We start from the raw sequence: 16138 nt of genomic DNA, 5'->3' as shown, positions 1-16138 counted from the left end.
GTCGTGCCGTTCCTGAAGGAGCACTGCCGAAAGGGTGCGGTCTGTGGCCGCTACCTCTGTAGCGTATGGGGAAAGCGGGTCTGGACCTTGTAGTGCGGGGGCTGCTATGAGTGCCTGTTTTAAAGAGTCCACAGCATCCGTATGCTGCGGAAGCCATTCCCAGGGGGCTCCTTTCTTTAGGAGGTCTGAGGGGGGTGCTGCCTTGCTGGCGAAACTGTCAATGTGGTTACGGCAGTAGCCAACCAGTCTAAAAACGACCGGAGGGCTGAAACGTTCAGGGGAAGGGGCAATTTAGCAATCGAGTCAATCCTTTTATGCTCGATCTCGCATTTACCATGTGTGATAATTGTTCCCAAATATATCACCTTATCTTCCAAAATCTAGGCTTTTTTGGGGTTGACTTTACAACCGATTGAGTGTAAGAGTTCCAGGAGTTCGGGCAGAAGCTCAATGTGCTCTTCCTTGGTGTCTGTCTGCAGTAGTAGGTCGTCTACGTACTGGACCAGACATTCGGGGCGAGACAATTTGGCTAAACCATTTGCCAGCTGTCGGTGGAACATGGAGGGGGAGTTGTGGAATCCTTGTGGCAGGCATGTCCACGTGTACTGCTGATTTTTGAAAGTGACGGCAAATTTGTACTGGCACGCCTTTGCCAATGGAATGGACCAGAATCCATTACTGACATCCAAAACAGTAAAGACTCGGGAATTGAGTCCCTGCTTGAGCATGGTCTCGAGACTTGTGGCTACTGTGGGGGCTGCTGCGGGGGTGATTTTGTTGAGTTCCCGGTAATCGATGGTCAGTTGCCATGATCCATCGGGCTTTCTCACTGGCCAAATCGGGGCATTATTAGTAGAGACTACTAATCGAAGTACGCCCTGCTCTAATAAGCTGTCGATCACTTTTGCGATTTCTCCCTCTGCCTCTTGGGGAAATCCATACTGTTTTGGGGGTCTAGGGTCAGGTCCTGTTATTTGTACGGAGCCAGTCATCCGTCCACAGTCGTGCTTGTGGGTCACGAATGCTGCCCTGTTCTTTTGCAGAACTGCCCTAACCTGCTTGTCCGTACTAAGCGTGGTCGGGTTGAACCAAATTCCGCCTACTGCGCTAATTTTGTTCGCGTATTCTCCTATGTTGAGCGTTGCGGGGGCTCTCGCGGATTTTGCCATCTTCCAGACACACTGGTTGACTGGATCAAATGAAAGATTGTGGGAATTCATGAAATCGATTCCCAGAATGTGTTCTGCTGTGTGGGGCAGGTCAACTAAAACTACGGGGTGCTTGGTGGTGATGGTACCGATTTGAATGGGTACAGGGGCTGTGATGTGTCCCTGCTGTGAGTGGCCTGTAAAGCCGCTGAGGGTGATAGTGGCTGTAGTGGGCCACGTGTCCTTTTGGAACATGGTGGAGGAATTTATTGTGGTGCGGGACCCTCCTGTGTCCCAGAGAAACTCGATGGGCTGTCCCCGAATTTTCACTGCAACTACCGGTCGTCCGGACCTATCCCAAAGGGTGTCGCAGACCCAACTGGGGGAGCCCGGACACCGTCAGTCCGTTCCGGTCCGGTCCATCTGATCTGAACGGGCGCTAACACTATGAATGGGCTCTGTCTTCTTCTTACTCAGAGTGGCCGTCTGCGGGGCTCTCTGTGGCTTTCTAGGGCCTTTGCATTCCCTTGCAGTGTCCCAAATGGCCACAGTTGTAACACTCCTGTAACTTGGGTGGGGGGCTGTTCTTTCCTTCATTTACCCATGCGGTGTTCTGGTGTGTTTTTACTGCCTGTATATCTGCGTCGGCCTGCTTTTCCTCGGGATTAACTGCGGGTTTGCTTTGTACAGATTGCTCCCAAGCGCGGGACACTCTTTTCACTACCCACTTCTCGTAATGGGCCTCCTGAGGGATCATAACTCGTACAAGCGTTCTGTCCTGTTTCTGTGGCATGGGATATAAGGGTGCGGGTCCATTTGGCCATGTTGTCTGGGGACAAATGGGCACAGTCTAAGTGTCTAAAGACTGCTGCAAAGTGGATCCACAGGAGTCCAGCAAACGCTGTGGGGTGCTCTAATTCCTTTTGCCTGCATTTGTTGAGGCCATCTACGGGGTCACCCAGTTATACCCGATCGCATCCAGGATCGCGGTATGCATTTCTGCAAGGGTGCCTCCTCCTACATTCAGTGGGTCGGGAAGGGCTGCTGCTACTGAAGGGTCTAAACTTAAAACTGTGAGTTTTACATGCTCTCGCTCATCCAGGCCGTATATGGTCGCCTGATGCTTGACTGTGGCAAAGAAATGGTGGGGGTCTGAGGTGGGGAGGAACGGTGTGATCTTATCGCACGCGTCCCGTAATTGGGTCACTGTTAAGGGGGTGGAGTATAGAAATTCCGCATCGTCCGATGTGGCTGTGCGGTGGATGGTGACTGGGTTCATTGGAGCTTGAACTATCTGCTCTGTGGGGGGTTGGGGCGCTTTTCTCTTCTGTGGCTTTCCCGGCGCACATGTTCCCTGAACATATCTCTGCGCTGTTTCATTCAATTCTTCCCAGTCAGGGCCGTCTTCTTGATCTAATTTCGCTCCAAAGGTTTCCTGGAAGCCTTTCTGAACTGAAAGCAGCGATTGCAGCTCTGCAATCTGCTTCCGGAACTTTGCGTGATCTAGCTTGCTTTGTCTTTGTTCTGTGGTGGCAGCATGGAGTGCTCTTAATGCTGCCTTTAGATCGCTGCACTGTCTCTGCAACGCTTCTACCTGCTTTTCCGTTTCTTCACGTACCAGGACTGCACGTTGCGTATCCTGATAGGCCTTTTCATATTGAGACTGGAAGCTGCTTAAGTGCGCCAGACAAGACTGGTGAGCCCTTTTGGCATCCTCCACCTCTCCATCTTTTGCTGCCAACTTCCTTCTCAATTCTAAATTCTCTCGCTCTACCTCGCTTACATCGACCGTACTCATTCGATGTATGCCCTCCACTTCTTTCCGGAGCATCCTAACGACCTCCTCTGTGCCTCGCAATTGTGCCAAGCAGGACACGGTTGCCATCGGCTTGCGAGCTTTCCCTAAGCTCTTTATGTGGATCTTGCTCAGGTTCTCCCACCAAATATGTCCTATACTCCCGGGGCCTGATTCCTCATTGTCACAGAATTCATTCCAAAGGGGCCATCCCTTCCCTTTGAGATATTTCCTGATCTCTTCCTCCCAAATGGGACATCGTCCCACTCTACAGCGGTGCTGTAAATACGGGTACGGCTTTCACTACTTTCCGAAGTACAAACTCCCGACAGTTTAGTCGCAACAAAAAATCTATCAGTTTTACCTTACCGCCCTGTTGGTTGCTCATGCATACACACACTTCCGAATTATGAGTATTGATCAGAACTGCTTGAACGCTTGTGGTTTTCTGTTCCCAATTGGATCTCTAATTCAAATTCTTGGTTCTCCCGGAGTGGTTTTCCACTTCTAGATCGGGTCCCAACAGATGTCGCCAAATAATGTTGCTAACTTTCTACTTGGTTCAATTGCTCTGTTTTATTACCTTTGCTCTCGAGTCGCCAGGTATCTTTATACCGCCACGAGGTTCAAGTACGAGTAATGATCAATAACCCAATACACCGATTAGTAAGATTTAAATCAAAGCACATTTATTACACGCAGTAATCGCTACTCATGCACAAATTCTACATCTAAGTTACTTCTCCAACTAACAGGCCTATACTTAACTTCGGACTGGCCCACCAGGTCAGGGGAACAGATGGCCTTTCGTTCGGGTTCTGAGTCTGCGGAATTCGAAGTTGGTACGGATGGGTAGCTAGGAGCGCCTATCTCGTAGCGAGCGTTGAATTAAGACTTACTTCTGTTGGGAGTCACTGCACCGGTCACGGTCAATGTTGGTTCGTGTTGCTGGGTGACCCGGGCAGGACGCAGAGGTGAAGAGAGCTGAAGAGAGCGATTTGAACTTGGGGCTCAACTCTTAGTCCCCAGGGGCTTCCCCTCTTTCGGGGCGGACCCTGTACCTGGTCCCAAGTGATTGGACTTTGTCCCAATTGCTTGGTTCGATTTTCTCCAATACTGGAGTGGTTCCCTGATCGATGGGCGGTCTTGAGGTGCTCGTTCACCTCCTTTGTGTTGGCTCCTGCTGGCGCCGAGGAGTCTGGCTTTGCTTTGTGTGTCCAAAATGTTACTTATTGTTCCCGGGGATTGCTCATCAGTATGCAGATGGCTGCTACTTTGTTATGCTGATGGTCGCTGGTATCGATGATGTCTGGCCTTTGCAGAGGTAAATACACAGCAAACCTGCAGCTGCTGGTTTCTGTCTATGTTCGCTGACTTTGCAATCAGCCTTTGCCGTTCGCCAATTTAGGTGGCGACAATATCATGCTGCTCAGTTTCGCGTTTTGTTTAATAACACTTTCATGAAGCACCTTGAAAGGTTTGATTATGTTTATAGGTATTATATAGAGTCAGCGTCATTATAGCAAAGGTGGCAGCAATTCGGTCCAATGAGTGTATGTCAGCATTGATCGGAATAAATTACATATAGATAATATCAATTATCTGGCAGATTATGGCCAACATAATGTTTACGGGTTAGATTAATCTGTCGTCACAGAGTAGCAGGTTTCTATTTAGTTTGTCTCTTGCATTCTGAATAAGTTAAAATGGAAGGAATATGGGTAGAACAGAATACGGGGGCAGGGCGGCTGCAGCAACAAGAGCTCCCGCCGGTGGCCGCGATTCGCAAAATCCCGAGTCTTCACGCACCCCCCGACTATCGTCGGCTTTGGGGCCGCCACGAGCAGCCAGCGGGGCCGGTTTAAAAACCGGCGAAGAACCCCGCGCGGGTGTCAGGCGGCGGGGGGCTGAGGCGCTAGGCCCGGCGCGGCAGGTCAGAGTAGCGGGGGCGGAGCTACGAGGAGGCCGAGGCGGCAGGCCCGAGGCCAGGGCACCATGTAGGGAGGGTGCTCCACGTCGGATGGCTCCGACCTAGGAAGAAGAAAGAAGGTTGAAGCCTAGTCCCAGGTGAATGCAGAGGAGAAAGAAGATTTAAGCAAGTTTGGTGAAAGTTCTTTTTTCTCTCTCTCCCTTTTTTTTTCAAAAAAGAAGAACGTCAGATTGGTGAAGGGCAGGAGGGTGAAGGGGGAGAGAGGAGAAAAGAAAGAAGATAAAAAACAATAAGGCCCTAAAGGATGCGAAGAGCAGCGTCGAAGAAAGGAGGAAACGCGGGTTCGCCACCGAAGGAGAAGACGAGCAAAAGATTTGACAGGATGGCGGAAGCCGAACTGCAAGGCGGGGCCGCACTACTTACGGTGGAGAAGATGACCGAGGTAATGGTGGTGGAGCTGGAAAAACATTTGGTGAGGCACATGGAAGACCTGAGGAAAGAGATGGCGGTCGTGTTGAGGTCATGGGTGGAGGAGGCAATCGGCCTGATGAGGGTGGAGGTGGCAAAGGCATCGGCCGAGGTGAGAGAGCAGGGCGCGAAGATGAAGGAGGTGGAGGAGGCCGTGACACGACATAGCGACCAGGTCACCTCGATGGGGGACGAGCTGCGGAGGGTGGTGGAGGTTAACAGAGGACTCCCGAGCAAAGCTGGAAGACTTGGAAAACTGCTCAAAGCGGCACAATTTGAGAATTGTGGGCTTGCCCGAAGGGACAGAGGGCCCAAGGCCAACGCAATACTTCGCTAAGACGTTGGCGGAGCTGATGGGGGAGGGTGAGAGCCCCACCCTGTACGGGCTAGACTGAGCTCATCGGTCATTAAGGCCGAAGCCGAAAGTGAACGAGCCGCCAAGGGCAGTAGTTATCTGCTTCCATAAGTTTTGCATGAAGGAGAAAGTATTAAGCTGGGCGAAGCAGGAGCGTGAGATGCTGTGGGATGGTACTGCGGTTCGGATCTACCAGGACTTGACGGTGGAGTTGGCAAAAAGACGAGCGGCGTTTGGGCGAGTGAAGGCGGCTTTGTACAAGAAGGGGGTGCGATTTGGTGTGGTGTACCCGGCGAAGTTGAGAGTAACATATAACGCCAAAGACTTTTATTTTGAGACAACGGAGGCGGCTGAGGCGTTCGTGAGGGCAGAAGGCTTGGGACAGACGTGAAGAGCGGAACTGGAAGAGACTGTGGACTGTGTATGAGCGGCTGGAAAATGTACAAATGTTACAACTTTCTTTTTACTGATTTGTATTGAAATTTACTTCTCTTTGCATTGTTACAGAGTTCAAGTTAGTGGCGTTCTGTGTTGCGACGGTTAAATGTTATGTTAGTGAATTGTAGGGGTTGGATTGTTGGATTTGTTTTAGTGTTTCTTTCTCGGGGACTGGGTGGAAGGGGGCGAGAGGTCTTGGCGGGGGGAGCCACCCGCGCTAGCTAGCTAACTAAAGTCAGTTAGTGAACGGGGGTGAGGTGAGAGGACTGCGGACGTTGGAGCCTGGATAGCAGGCTTCAATGGGCCTACGAGGCGCGCAAGAGGGGGTGGAGGGATGGATGTTGGGGGATGTTTTTGTGTGGTGGGGGGTGGGGGGGGGGGTTTGATGTTAACAATGGACAGGGGCGGGTCAGGCTTATGGGGCAGGGCCCGGTGGTATGGTGATGGTGGATAAGAAAGGTGGGGGGGGTGAGACCCCCAGTAAGGATAATCACGTGGAACGTGAGAGGGCTAGGAGGTCCGGTGAAGAGGTCAAGGGTGCTTGCACATCTTAAAAGTTTGAAAGCCATTAGGGTTAGTTTTCATTTTTGTTATTTATTATTTATTCATTTTCTGTTTATAAAATAGGTCATTGTTATTTGTGTTGTTATAATATTGTGTAAAGGATGCACAATGTACTGTGTTGGTTGACCAAAAATTTTCAATAAAATATTTTATTTAAAAAAACGTTTGAAAGCCGATGTAGTAATGCTGCAGGAGACTCACTTGAGGGTGAAGGACCAGGCGAGACTTAAAAAGGGCTGGGTTAGCCAAGTGTTTCACTCCGGATTTGATGGAAGGGCTCGAGGGGTAGCAGTGCTGGTCAGCAAAAGGGTAGGCTTCCAGATGGAGAAGGTGGTGGCAGATCAGGGGGGTAGATATGTGATTGTGACAGGGGCACTGGAGAGGAGATTAGTGGCGCTGTTAAGTGTATACGGTCCCAATTGGGGCGATGTGGGATTCGCGAGGAAGGTGTTTGGGGCTATTCCCGACTTGGACACGCATGAGCTGATTGTGGGGGGGGGGAAGAGAGAACTGGAACTTGGTGCAGGAGCCAAGGTTGGACAGATCACGGCCGCGCTGGCTGGTCCCATGGGGGGGGGGGGGGGGGGGTGGCGAAGGCGCTGGCTGGGCTAATGGTGGAAATGGGAGGTGGACCCTTGGAGGTTCCTGCACCCAAGGGAATGGGAGTATTCGTTTTTCTCAGCGGTCCTTAAGGTATACTCGCGGATTTACTTTTTTGTGGTGGGGAAGGTTTGCTGGCTGGAGTCAAGGGATCGGAATACTCTGCAATTGCAGTGTCACATCACGCCCCACATTGGGTGGATATGGTGCTGGAGAAGGGGGCAGCGCAGAGACCGGGGTGGAAACTTGATGTGGGGCTTTTGGGGAACCAAGTGTTCTGTGAGAAAATTGAAACGGTAACTAAGGAATATGTAGGTTTCAATTGTACGGGTGAGGTGTCGAAGGCAGTCGCCTGGGAGGCTCTCAAGGCGGTGGTGAGAGGTGAGGTAATTTTGTTTAAGGCCAGGGTGGATAAAGAGGAGTGGTTGGAGCGGCAGAGGGTAATAGATGAGATGTTGGAGGTAGATAGGAGGTATGCAGAGGATGGGGACCCGGCGAAGCTGGAAAAGAGGAAGGAACTACAGGCGAGCTTCGACCGACTGTCCACCAGGAAGGAGGTGCGCCAACTGAGACGAGCAAGGGGTGCAGTTTATGAACATGGATATAAGTATGTTAGCAGGTCAGCTCCGGAGGGAGACAGCGGCAAGGGAAATTCTTCAGGTGAAGGATAGGGCAGGGAAGTTGGTGGTGGCCCCAGTGCTGATTAACAAGGTTTTTGAGGAGTTTTATGAGAGGTTGTACAAGTCAGAGCCACTCAGTGGAGACCGTGAGATGCAGGAATTTCTAGATGGGTTGGAGTACCCGAGGTTAGGGGAGGGAGACAGGGCTACATTAGAAGGAGCGATAGTGGAGCAGGAGATAAAGGATGCGATTGGGAGGATGCAGTCGGGGAAGGTGGCAGGGCCGGATGGGTTTCCGGTGGAATATTATAAAAAAATTTAAGGATAGGTTGGCACCCCTGATGGTGGGGATGTTTGAGGCAGCGATAGGGAAGGGGGTGTTGCCGCAAACCTTGGGGCAGGCATCGATTTCCCTGTTACTAAAAAAAGATAAGGATCCGACGGAGTGTGGGTCGTATCGGCCCATATCACTTCTGAATGTGGACGTAAAAGTGTTGGCGAAGGTACTGGCGGGTAGGCTGGAGGAGTGCCTTCCGAAGGTGATAGGGGAGGATCAGGCGGGGTTCGTGAAAGGGAGGCAGCTGTTTTCGAACATTAGGAGGGTTTTGAACGTTGTTATGGCACCGGCGGAAAGAAAGGAAACCGAGGTAGTTGTGGCATTGGACGCCGAGAAGGCGTTTGATCGGGTAGAATGGGGGTACCTGATGGTAGTGCTGGAACGGTTTGGGATTGGACCAAGGTTTGTGAACTGGGTAAAGCTATTATATAAGGAACCGAAGGCGAGTGTCCGCACAAATAATATCAGTTCGAGATACTTTTCTCTCCACCGTGGGACGAGACAGGGATGTCCTATGTCCCCCCTGCTGTTTGCACTTGCAATTGAGCCGTTGGCCATCGCATTGAGAAGTTCGGGAACATGGAAAGGAATAGTGCGGGGGGGGGGATAGAGCATAGGGTGTCCTTATATGCCGACGACTTGCTGCTGTATGTGTCGGAGCCGAGTGCATCGATAGGAGGAATATTGGAGCTACTGTGGGTATTTGGGTCATTCTCGGGGTACAAGTTGAACCTGGACAAGAGTGAGTACTTTGTGGTGTCTCGGCTGGGGGTGGGGGCAGGGGTGGGGGGGCTGCCATTCCGTAGAGCAGGGACTCATTTTAGGTATCTGGGGGTGCAGTTTGCCCGGGAGTAGGGGAGGCTTCGCAGGTACAACATCACTAGTTTGGTGGGGAGAGTAAAAGCCGATCTGGCAAGGTGCGATGGCCTTCCTCTGTCACTGGCGGGTCGGGTACAGGTGGTTAAAATGAACATGTTGCCGCGATTCCCATTTATTTTTCAATGCCTACCGATTGTCCTGCCGAAGTCTTTTTTTCAGGGAGATTGAGGGAAGGATTACCTCATTCATATGGGATGGGAAGGTGGCCAGAGTGCTACAGAGGGGAAGGCAGGCAGGAGGTTTGGGTCTCCCGAACCTGTTGTACTACTACTGGGCGGCGAACGTGGAGAAAGTGTGGAGCTGGGTCAGAGGGGTTGATTCTCAGTGGGTCAGAATGGAGGAAAGTTTGTGCAAGGGGTCGGGGCTGAAGGCACTTGCAACAGCGCCGCTCCAGATAGCTCCGGGGAAATATTCAGGGAGTCCGGTAATAATAGCTTCATTGAAAATCTGGAAGCAGTTTCGCCAACACTTCGGGTTGGGTTTAGGGTCAAGGGAAATGCCGATTCGGGGGAACCACAGATTTGAGCCAGAGGTGGGATGGAAGTTTTCAGAAATGGGAAGAGAAGGGGATTAAGACGCTAAAAGATTTGTTTCTTCGGGGTCAGTTTGCAGGATTGAGGGAGCTGGAAGCGAAGTATGGGCTAGAGCAGGGAGAAGTGTTTAGGTACATGCAGGTTTGGGATTTTGCCAGGAAGGAGATACAGAGCTTCCCAGAGGAACCAGCCTTCACATAGCTGGAGGTGGTGTTGACGACAAGGGGACTGGAGAAGGGGGCTGTGTCAGCGGTGTACGGAGCTATTCTGGAAGAGGATAAGGCACCACTGGAAGGGATCAAAGCAAAGTGGGAGGAAGAGCTGGGAGAGTTATAGAGGAGGGGGTCTGGTGTGAGGTGCTCCGGAGAGTGAATGCCTCCACCTCATGTGCGAGGTTGGGGCTGATACAGCTGAAGGTGGTATATAGAGCGCACCTCACGAGGGCGAGGATGAGCCGATTCTTTTGAAGGCGTAGACGATGTGTATGTGCGTTGCGCGGGGGGGGTCACGTTCATATGTTTTGGTCCTGTCCTAGGGGAGTACTGGAAGGAGGTGTTTAGGGTAATTTCCAAGGTGGTGCGTGTGAAACTGGACCCGGGTCCCCAGGAGGCCATATTCGGGGTGTCGGACCAGCCAGGGTTGGAAACGGGAGCGGAGGCAGATATCATAGCCTTCGCCTCGGTGATCACCCGAAGGCGGATCCTGCTGGGGTGGAGAGCAGCCTCTCCACCCAGTGCCCTGGCGTGGCGGGGGGACCTGTTGGAATACTTGACCCTTGAGAAGGTTAAGTTCGAACTGAGGGGAAGCTCGGAGGGGTTCTACAAGTCATGGGCTCTATTTATTATGCACTTTCAAGAACTGGATAACATCGAACATTAGTTTTGGGGGGGGGGGGGATGGATATGTAGATTAAGGGTGACTACGGGTAATCCCCGATTCCTTTTTGTCATTTGTTTATGTAAACATGCGGGCTGATGTTTGGGGGTTGGTGGGCGGATGGGATCGTTGTTATTATGGGGATTGACATATCCTGCTGATTATTGTTTAGTGTTGATGGGTGTAAATGTGGGAGAAAATGTGAAAAATAAAAATATTAATTTTTTAAAAAAAGAACAGAATACGCACACAAACTCAATATTTTAACATGTTACCTAATCTTTATTTTAACCAAGAACAGATGTTGAGATTAGAGCAACTCAAAGACCTATTCGGAATGGGTGGAGCCGACTGGCTCAAATTCCCTGCAATTGAGAGAACCTAGTATACTGGAATTCTTTTTACTTGGCTCTAAATAATCCTGAAAGCATGATGGTGCCTGCTGGACAAACATCAGGAGATTTGACATTAATCTTTGCTGGTATGTTGCCTGATTTTAGCTGGTTAGGTGCAGCAACACTTGAGACATTTATTGAGAGATTCTTCAGCCCTATCTCTCAGCACCTGCACCAATACGTTTAGGAAACTGGGCTGTGTCCTTGGAGAGGGTGTGCACTCCATATCAGATAAATCACAAATCTCTCGATAGGTTGGTTTAGAATCTTGAGCATGCCGATGGGTTTCTGCTAATGTCACACGACTAGCTGCCCAAAACAAATTTCAGGTTTGGAAATACCAATTAATAACACAAAAATACCTGAAACGGTTTTAACTTGTATCTGACCGAGCAGCATTTGATGCTTGTGCTGGTTGCATCATTCCATTTCCCGTTCCTTACCCAATATGTACGTAAAAAAATTTTTTTGACAATTTAAAATCTAACAGTTAATCTAATGACACCAAACATCAATGTTTATTTTTACATATGAATTTGTGCAAGATTTCTAGCTGCCTAATATTGAAAGGAATCAAAAAGTCTCAGGAGCAGAAACTGTTAAATTCAGTTGGGAAAAATCCAGGAAAAGGTCTTGAAGCTATAGAAATAAATCAGTATTAAGAAAGTATTTTTTAAAAAGCAATGTTGAGACACTTGATGCAATTTAATTCTCTGGAGGTGCCTTTAAAATATACAGTACATTTGTTACGTCCATTGAAAGGACATGACAGCAGTAAACTGGTACAGCATCTCAAAACCAGCAACCTCGGGACCGAGCCCATGCCTGATCTCAGATCTAGCCAGTTTTTGAAAAGAAAAAAATTGGAACCTTAATTCAATTAACAGGAATCACACAAAATGTATTAAATACCTTTAATTTTATTAAAGTTTATTTTAAAAATACAGTAGTGAAAAATTTATTTTTTCAAATGTTAAGCAAGACCGACTTGTAGGCTCTGTTGGATTCAATATGCAAGTCAGGCGATGGGTCAAGCCAAGTCAGGTGGGGTCAAGGGCCGCTGGGGTCAAGGGCCACTTGGACCAGTGAGGAAAAAGATGTGCACAGAAAGCCAACAACGAGTGCTGTGCGACACCGTGCCAACGAATAACCTAGCTGAAATGTCCTAAGTTATCTTAATCATTTATCAACAACTAAAATGGATGCCTGGCAAATGATAAAAATGGCCGCTTTTTGGACATCTCAGGTTTTCAGTTAGCCGGATTTGAGGCAATGGACTTGTATTTGGTTTCACCTCAAAATAATGAGACTTCAAAGTGCTGAATGATTAAAATCTAACTGCATTACATACATCATCAGTTATTGATGAAGAGTCATACCGCTGCCTCCATCGAAAGTATAGATTTTTGAAAGAGTCCAAGAACGAACCAAGGTTCAATATTCAAGTCACGCACATACAAACAATAAAAACTTACCATTTGGGTTAAAGAGGTTGCAACTTTTCAGAGACGTTTCATACCCCACTACTAATTCTTCTAGAATCGATACCTATAAAAATAAAAAAGGCCATAAGATGCAGGAGCAGAAATCATTCGGCCCACCCAGTATGCTCCGCCATTCAATGCGATCAGGGCTGATCTGATATAATCCTCAACTCCACGTTACCGCCCTAGCCCCATAACTCAACTGCCTTACTGATTTTTTAAAAATCTGTCTATCTCAGTCTTGAACATACTCAATGAACCAATCTCTACATCTCTCTACAGTAAAAGAATTCCACAGATTCACCACCCTCAGAACAAATTCCTCCTCTTCTGTCTTAAATGGGCAACCCCTTACTCTGAGATTATGCCCTCTGGTCCTAGACTCTCCCACAACAGGAAACATTCTCTCAGCATCTACCCTGTCAAGCCCCCTGAGAACCTTGTGTGTCTCAATAAGGTTGCCTCGCATTCTTCTAAACTCCAGTGAATACAGGTCCAACCTACTCAACCCCTCCTCTAAGAAAATCCCTTCATATCCGGGATCAACCTCGTAAACCTTCTCTGGACTGCCTCCAATGGCAGCATATCTTTCCTTAGTTCAGGGGACCAAAACTGTTCACAGTATTCCATGTGTGGTCTAACTTTTGTTTTTGTATTTTTAAAAATAAACTTACAGCACCCAATTCATTTTTTTCTCCAATTAAGGGCCAATATTGCAAGACCAATCCACCTACCCTGCACATCTTTGGGTTGTGGGGTGAGACCCACATAGCCATGGGGAAAATGTGCAAACTCCACACGGACAGTGACCCGAGGCTGGGATCAAACCTTACCTTAACTTGCATGCTAGCTTTGTGATTTATGCACGAGGACCCCAAATCCCTCTGTGCTGCATTTTTCTGCAGTCTTTCTCCAAATAAATAATATTCAGCTCCTTTATTCTTCCTACCAGAGTGCATAACTTCACATTTTCCTACATTATATTCTATCTGCCAAGTGTTTGCCCACTCACCACAGTGCCGATATCCATATGTAGACTGTGTCATGCTCACCATTTGCCTACCTACCTATTTTTGTGTCATCCGCAAACTTGGCAATAGTACATTCACTGCCTTCATCCAAGTCATTAATATATACTGTAAATAGTTGTGGCTCCAGCACTGAACCCAGTGGCAAGTTACAGGTTGCCATCCTGAAAATGCTCCTCTTATCCCAAAACTCTGGTCTTCTGTCAGTTATCCAATCCTCCAACCATGCTAATATATTACCCCCAACACCATGGGCTCTCATTTTATTAAGTAGCCTTTTGTGCGGTACCTTAGCGAGCACTTTCTGGAAATCCAAGTATATTCCCCTTTATCTGTCCTGTTCGTTATCATCTCAAAGAAATCTAATAAAACGCGTCAGGCATGATTTGCCCGGTCATGCTGACTTTGCTTGATTATATTATGCATTTCTAAATGCTCTGCTATTACACCCTTTATAATGGACTCTGGAATGACAGGAGTTAAGCTACCTGGCCTATAGGTACCTGTTTGCTGTCATCTCCCTTTTTGAACAAGGGAGGTACCTTTGCAGTTTTCCACTTCCCTGGGACTTTTCCAGAATTGAAAGACTCTTGGAAGATTACCAGTGCACTCACTATCTCTGTAGCTACTTCCTTTAATATCCTGGGATGCAACCCATCTAGTCCAGGGGACCTATCAGCCTGTATTCCTATTATTTCCCCAGTAGTTTTTTGTTTGTGATTGTTATTGTATATATATCCCCTCCCCTTCTGCACCTTGATTATTTAGTATATTTGGAATGACATTAGTGTCTTCCACCATAAAAACTGACGCAAAGTGTTTGTTTAACTCCCCTGCCATTTCCTAGTTCCCCGGTATTATTTCCCCAGTCTCATTCTCTAAGGAGTCAATGTTCACTTCTTCCTTTTTATGTATTTAAAGAAGCTCTTGTTGTTTCTATACTACTTGCTCGTTTATCCTAAGTTTATCTTCACCCTTTATTATTTTTTGGCTATCTTTTGTTGTTTTTTAAAATGTCCCCAATCCTCTGGCTTACTACTAATCTTTACCATATTATGTTTTTCTTTCAGTTGAATACTATTCTTAACTTCCTTGATAAACCATGGTTGATTTATCCCCTTCCTAGAATCCCTTTTCCTCACTGGGATATATCTTTGTTGTGAGTCATGAACTATTTTCAGAAAAGTCTGCCATTGCTGATCAACCGGTATAGTGTAGGTTAGATGGCTTTTGTTTCGGTGCAACATCGTGGATCGAAGGGCCTGTACTGCGCTGTATTGTTCTATGTTCTACCCCTCTTTCCTGCTAGACCCCTTTCTCAGTCCACTTCAGCCAACTCCGCCCGCATTCCTTCATAGTTAGTCTTTTTTAAGTGTAGCAGATATTTCTGACTCAAGTTTCCCCGTCTCAAACTGAATGTTAAATTATACCATGTGATGGTCAGTTCCCTACGGGATCTTTAACTCAGATTGTTTATTAAACCTGCCTCATTACACATTACCAGATCCAAAATAGTCTGACCTCTGGTTGGATCCACAACATATTGTTCTAGGAAACTGTCCTGAATACAACCTATGAATTCTTCCTCATGGCTACCTCTGCCAATTTGATTTTCCCAATCTATATGAAAATTAAAGTCACCCATGATTAATGTATTGCTTTTTTACATGCCCTCATTATTTCCACACATATTCTGTGTCCAACAGTATAGCTACTGTTTGGGAGCCTATAGACTACACCCACAAGTGCCTTCTTCCCCTTGTTATTTCTTTCCTCCACCCATATCATAGAATCATAGAATTTACAGTGCAGAAGGAGGCCATTCGGCCCATCGAGTCTGCACCGGCTCTTGGAAAGAGCACCCTACCCAAGGTCAACACCGCCACCCTATCCCCATAACCCATAACCCAGTAACCCCACCCAACACTAAGGGCAATTTTGGACACTAAGAGCAATTTATCATGGCCAATCCACCTAACCTGCACATCTTTGGACTGTGGGAGGAAACCGGAGCACCCGGAGGAAACCCACGCACACACGGGGAGGATGTGCAGACTCCGCACAGACAGTGACCCAAGCTGGAATCGAACCTGGGACCCTGGAGCTGTGAAGAAATTGTGCGATCCACAAGGCTACTGTGCTGCCCTTGTGGATTCTACATCTTCCGATCCAAGATCATTTCTTGCTTCAGTGGGCTAGACAGCTAGTTTGTGATGCAGAACAAGGCCAGCAGCGCGGGTTCAATTCCCGTACCAGCAGAGAATTCAGAATTCTTCCTCTGTGTACCCGAACAGGTGTCGGAATGTGGCGACCAGGGGCTTTTCACAGTAACTTCATTGCAGTGTTAATGTAAGCCTACTTGTGACAATAAAGATTATTATATTACTCCATATTGTACTAACAAAGCTATCCCACCACCTGTTCCTTCCTGTCTGACCTTACGGAAAGTCACATAGGGGAATATTTAGTTCCCAGTTTTGATCTCCTTGTAGCCACGTCTCTGTAATAGCTATAAGATCATATCACCTTAGTTTACGCAGTTAATCACTTTATTTTGTGCCAAACACTCATGTGCATTTAAAAGCCATTAATTTTGTTTCGTTACTATGTTTGACCAGCTTTGTTGCTGTTTTGTACATTGTACCTTCCTGGCACACTTTGGGTATGAATATCTGAATAGCTGCCTTG

General features: G+C 47.9%; 1 protein-coding gene across 1 annotated transcript in view; it reads right to left on the bottom strand.

Moving 5' to 3' along the window:
* The window catches only part of naa15a (N-alpha-acetyltransferase 15, NatA auxiliary subunit a), a 138240-nt gene that overhangs the window by 37081 nt on the left and 85021 nt on the right, over window positions 1–16138 (bottom strand). The window contains exon 10 of the mRNA XM_072495593.1: window positions 12414–12486. Within this exon, the coding sequence (XP_072351694.1) occupies window positions 12414–12486 (73 nt within the window). The remainder of the gene's footprint in view (window positions 1–12413; window positions 12487–16138) is intronic.

Source organism: Scyliorhinus torazame, chromosome 3, assembly GCF_047496885.1.
Source record: "Scyliorhinus torazame isolate Kashiwa2021f chromosome 3, sScyTor2.1, whole genome shotgun sequence".
Taxonomy (NCBI): domain Eukaryota; kingdom Metazoa; phylum Chordata; class Chondrichthyes; order Carcharhiniformes; family Scyliorhinidae; genus Scyliorhinus; species Scyliorhinus torazame.
This window is presented reverse-complemented; position numbering and strand designations above follow the sequence as displayed.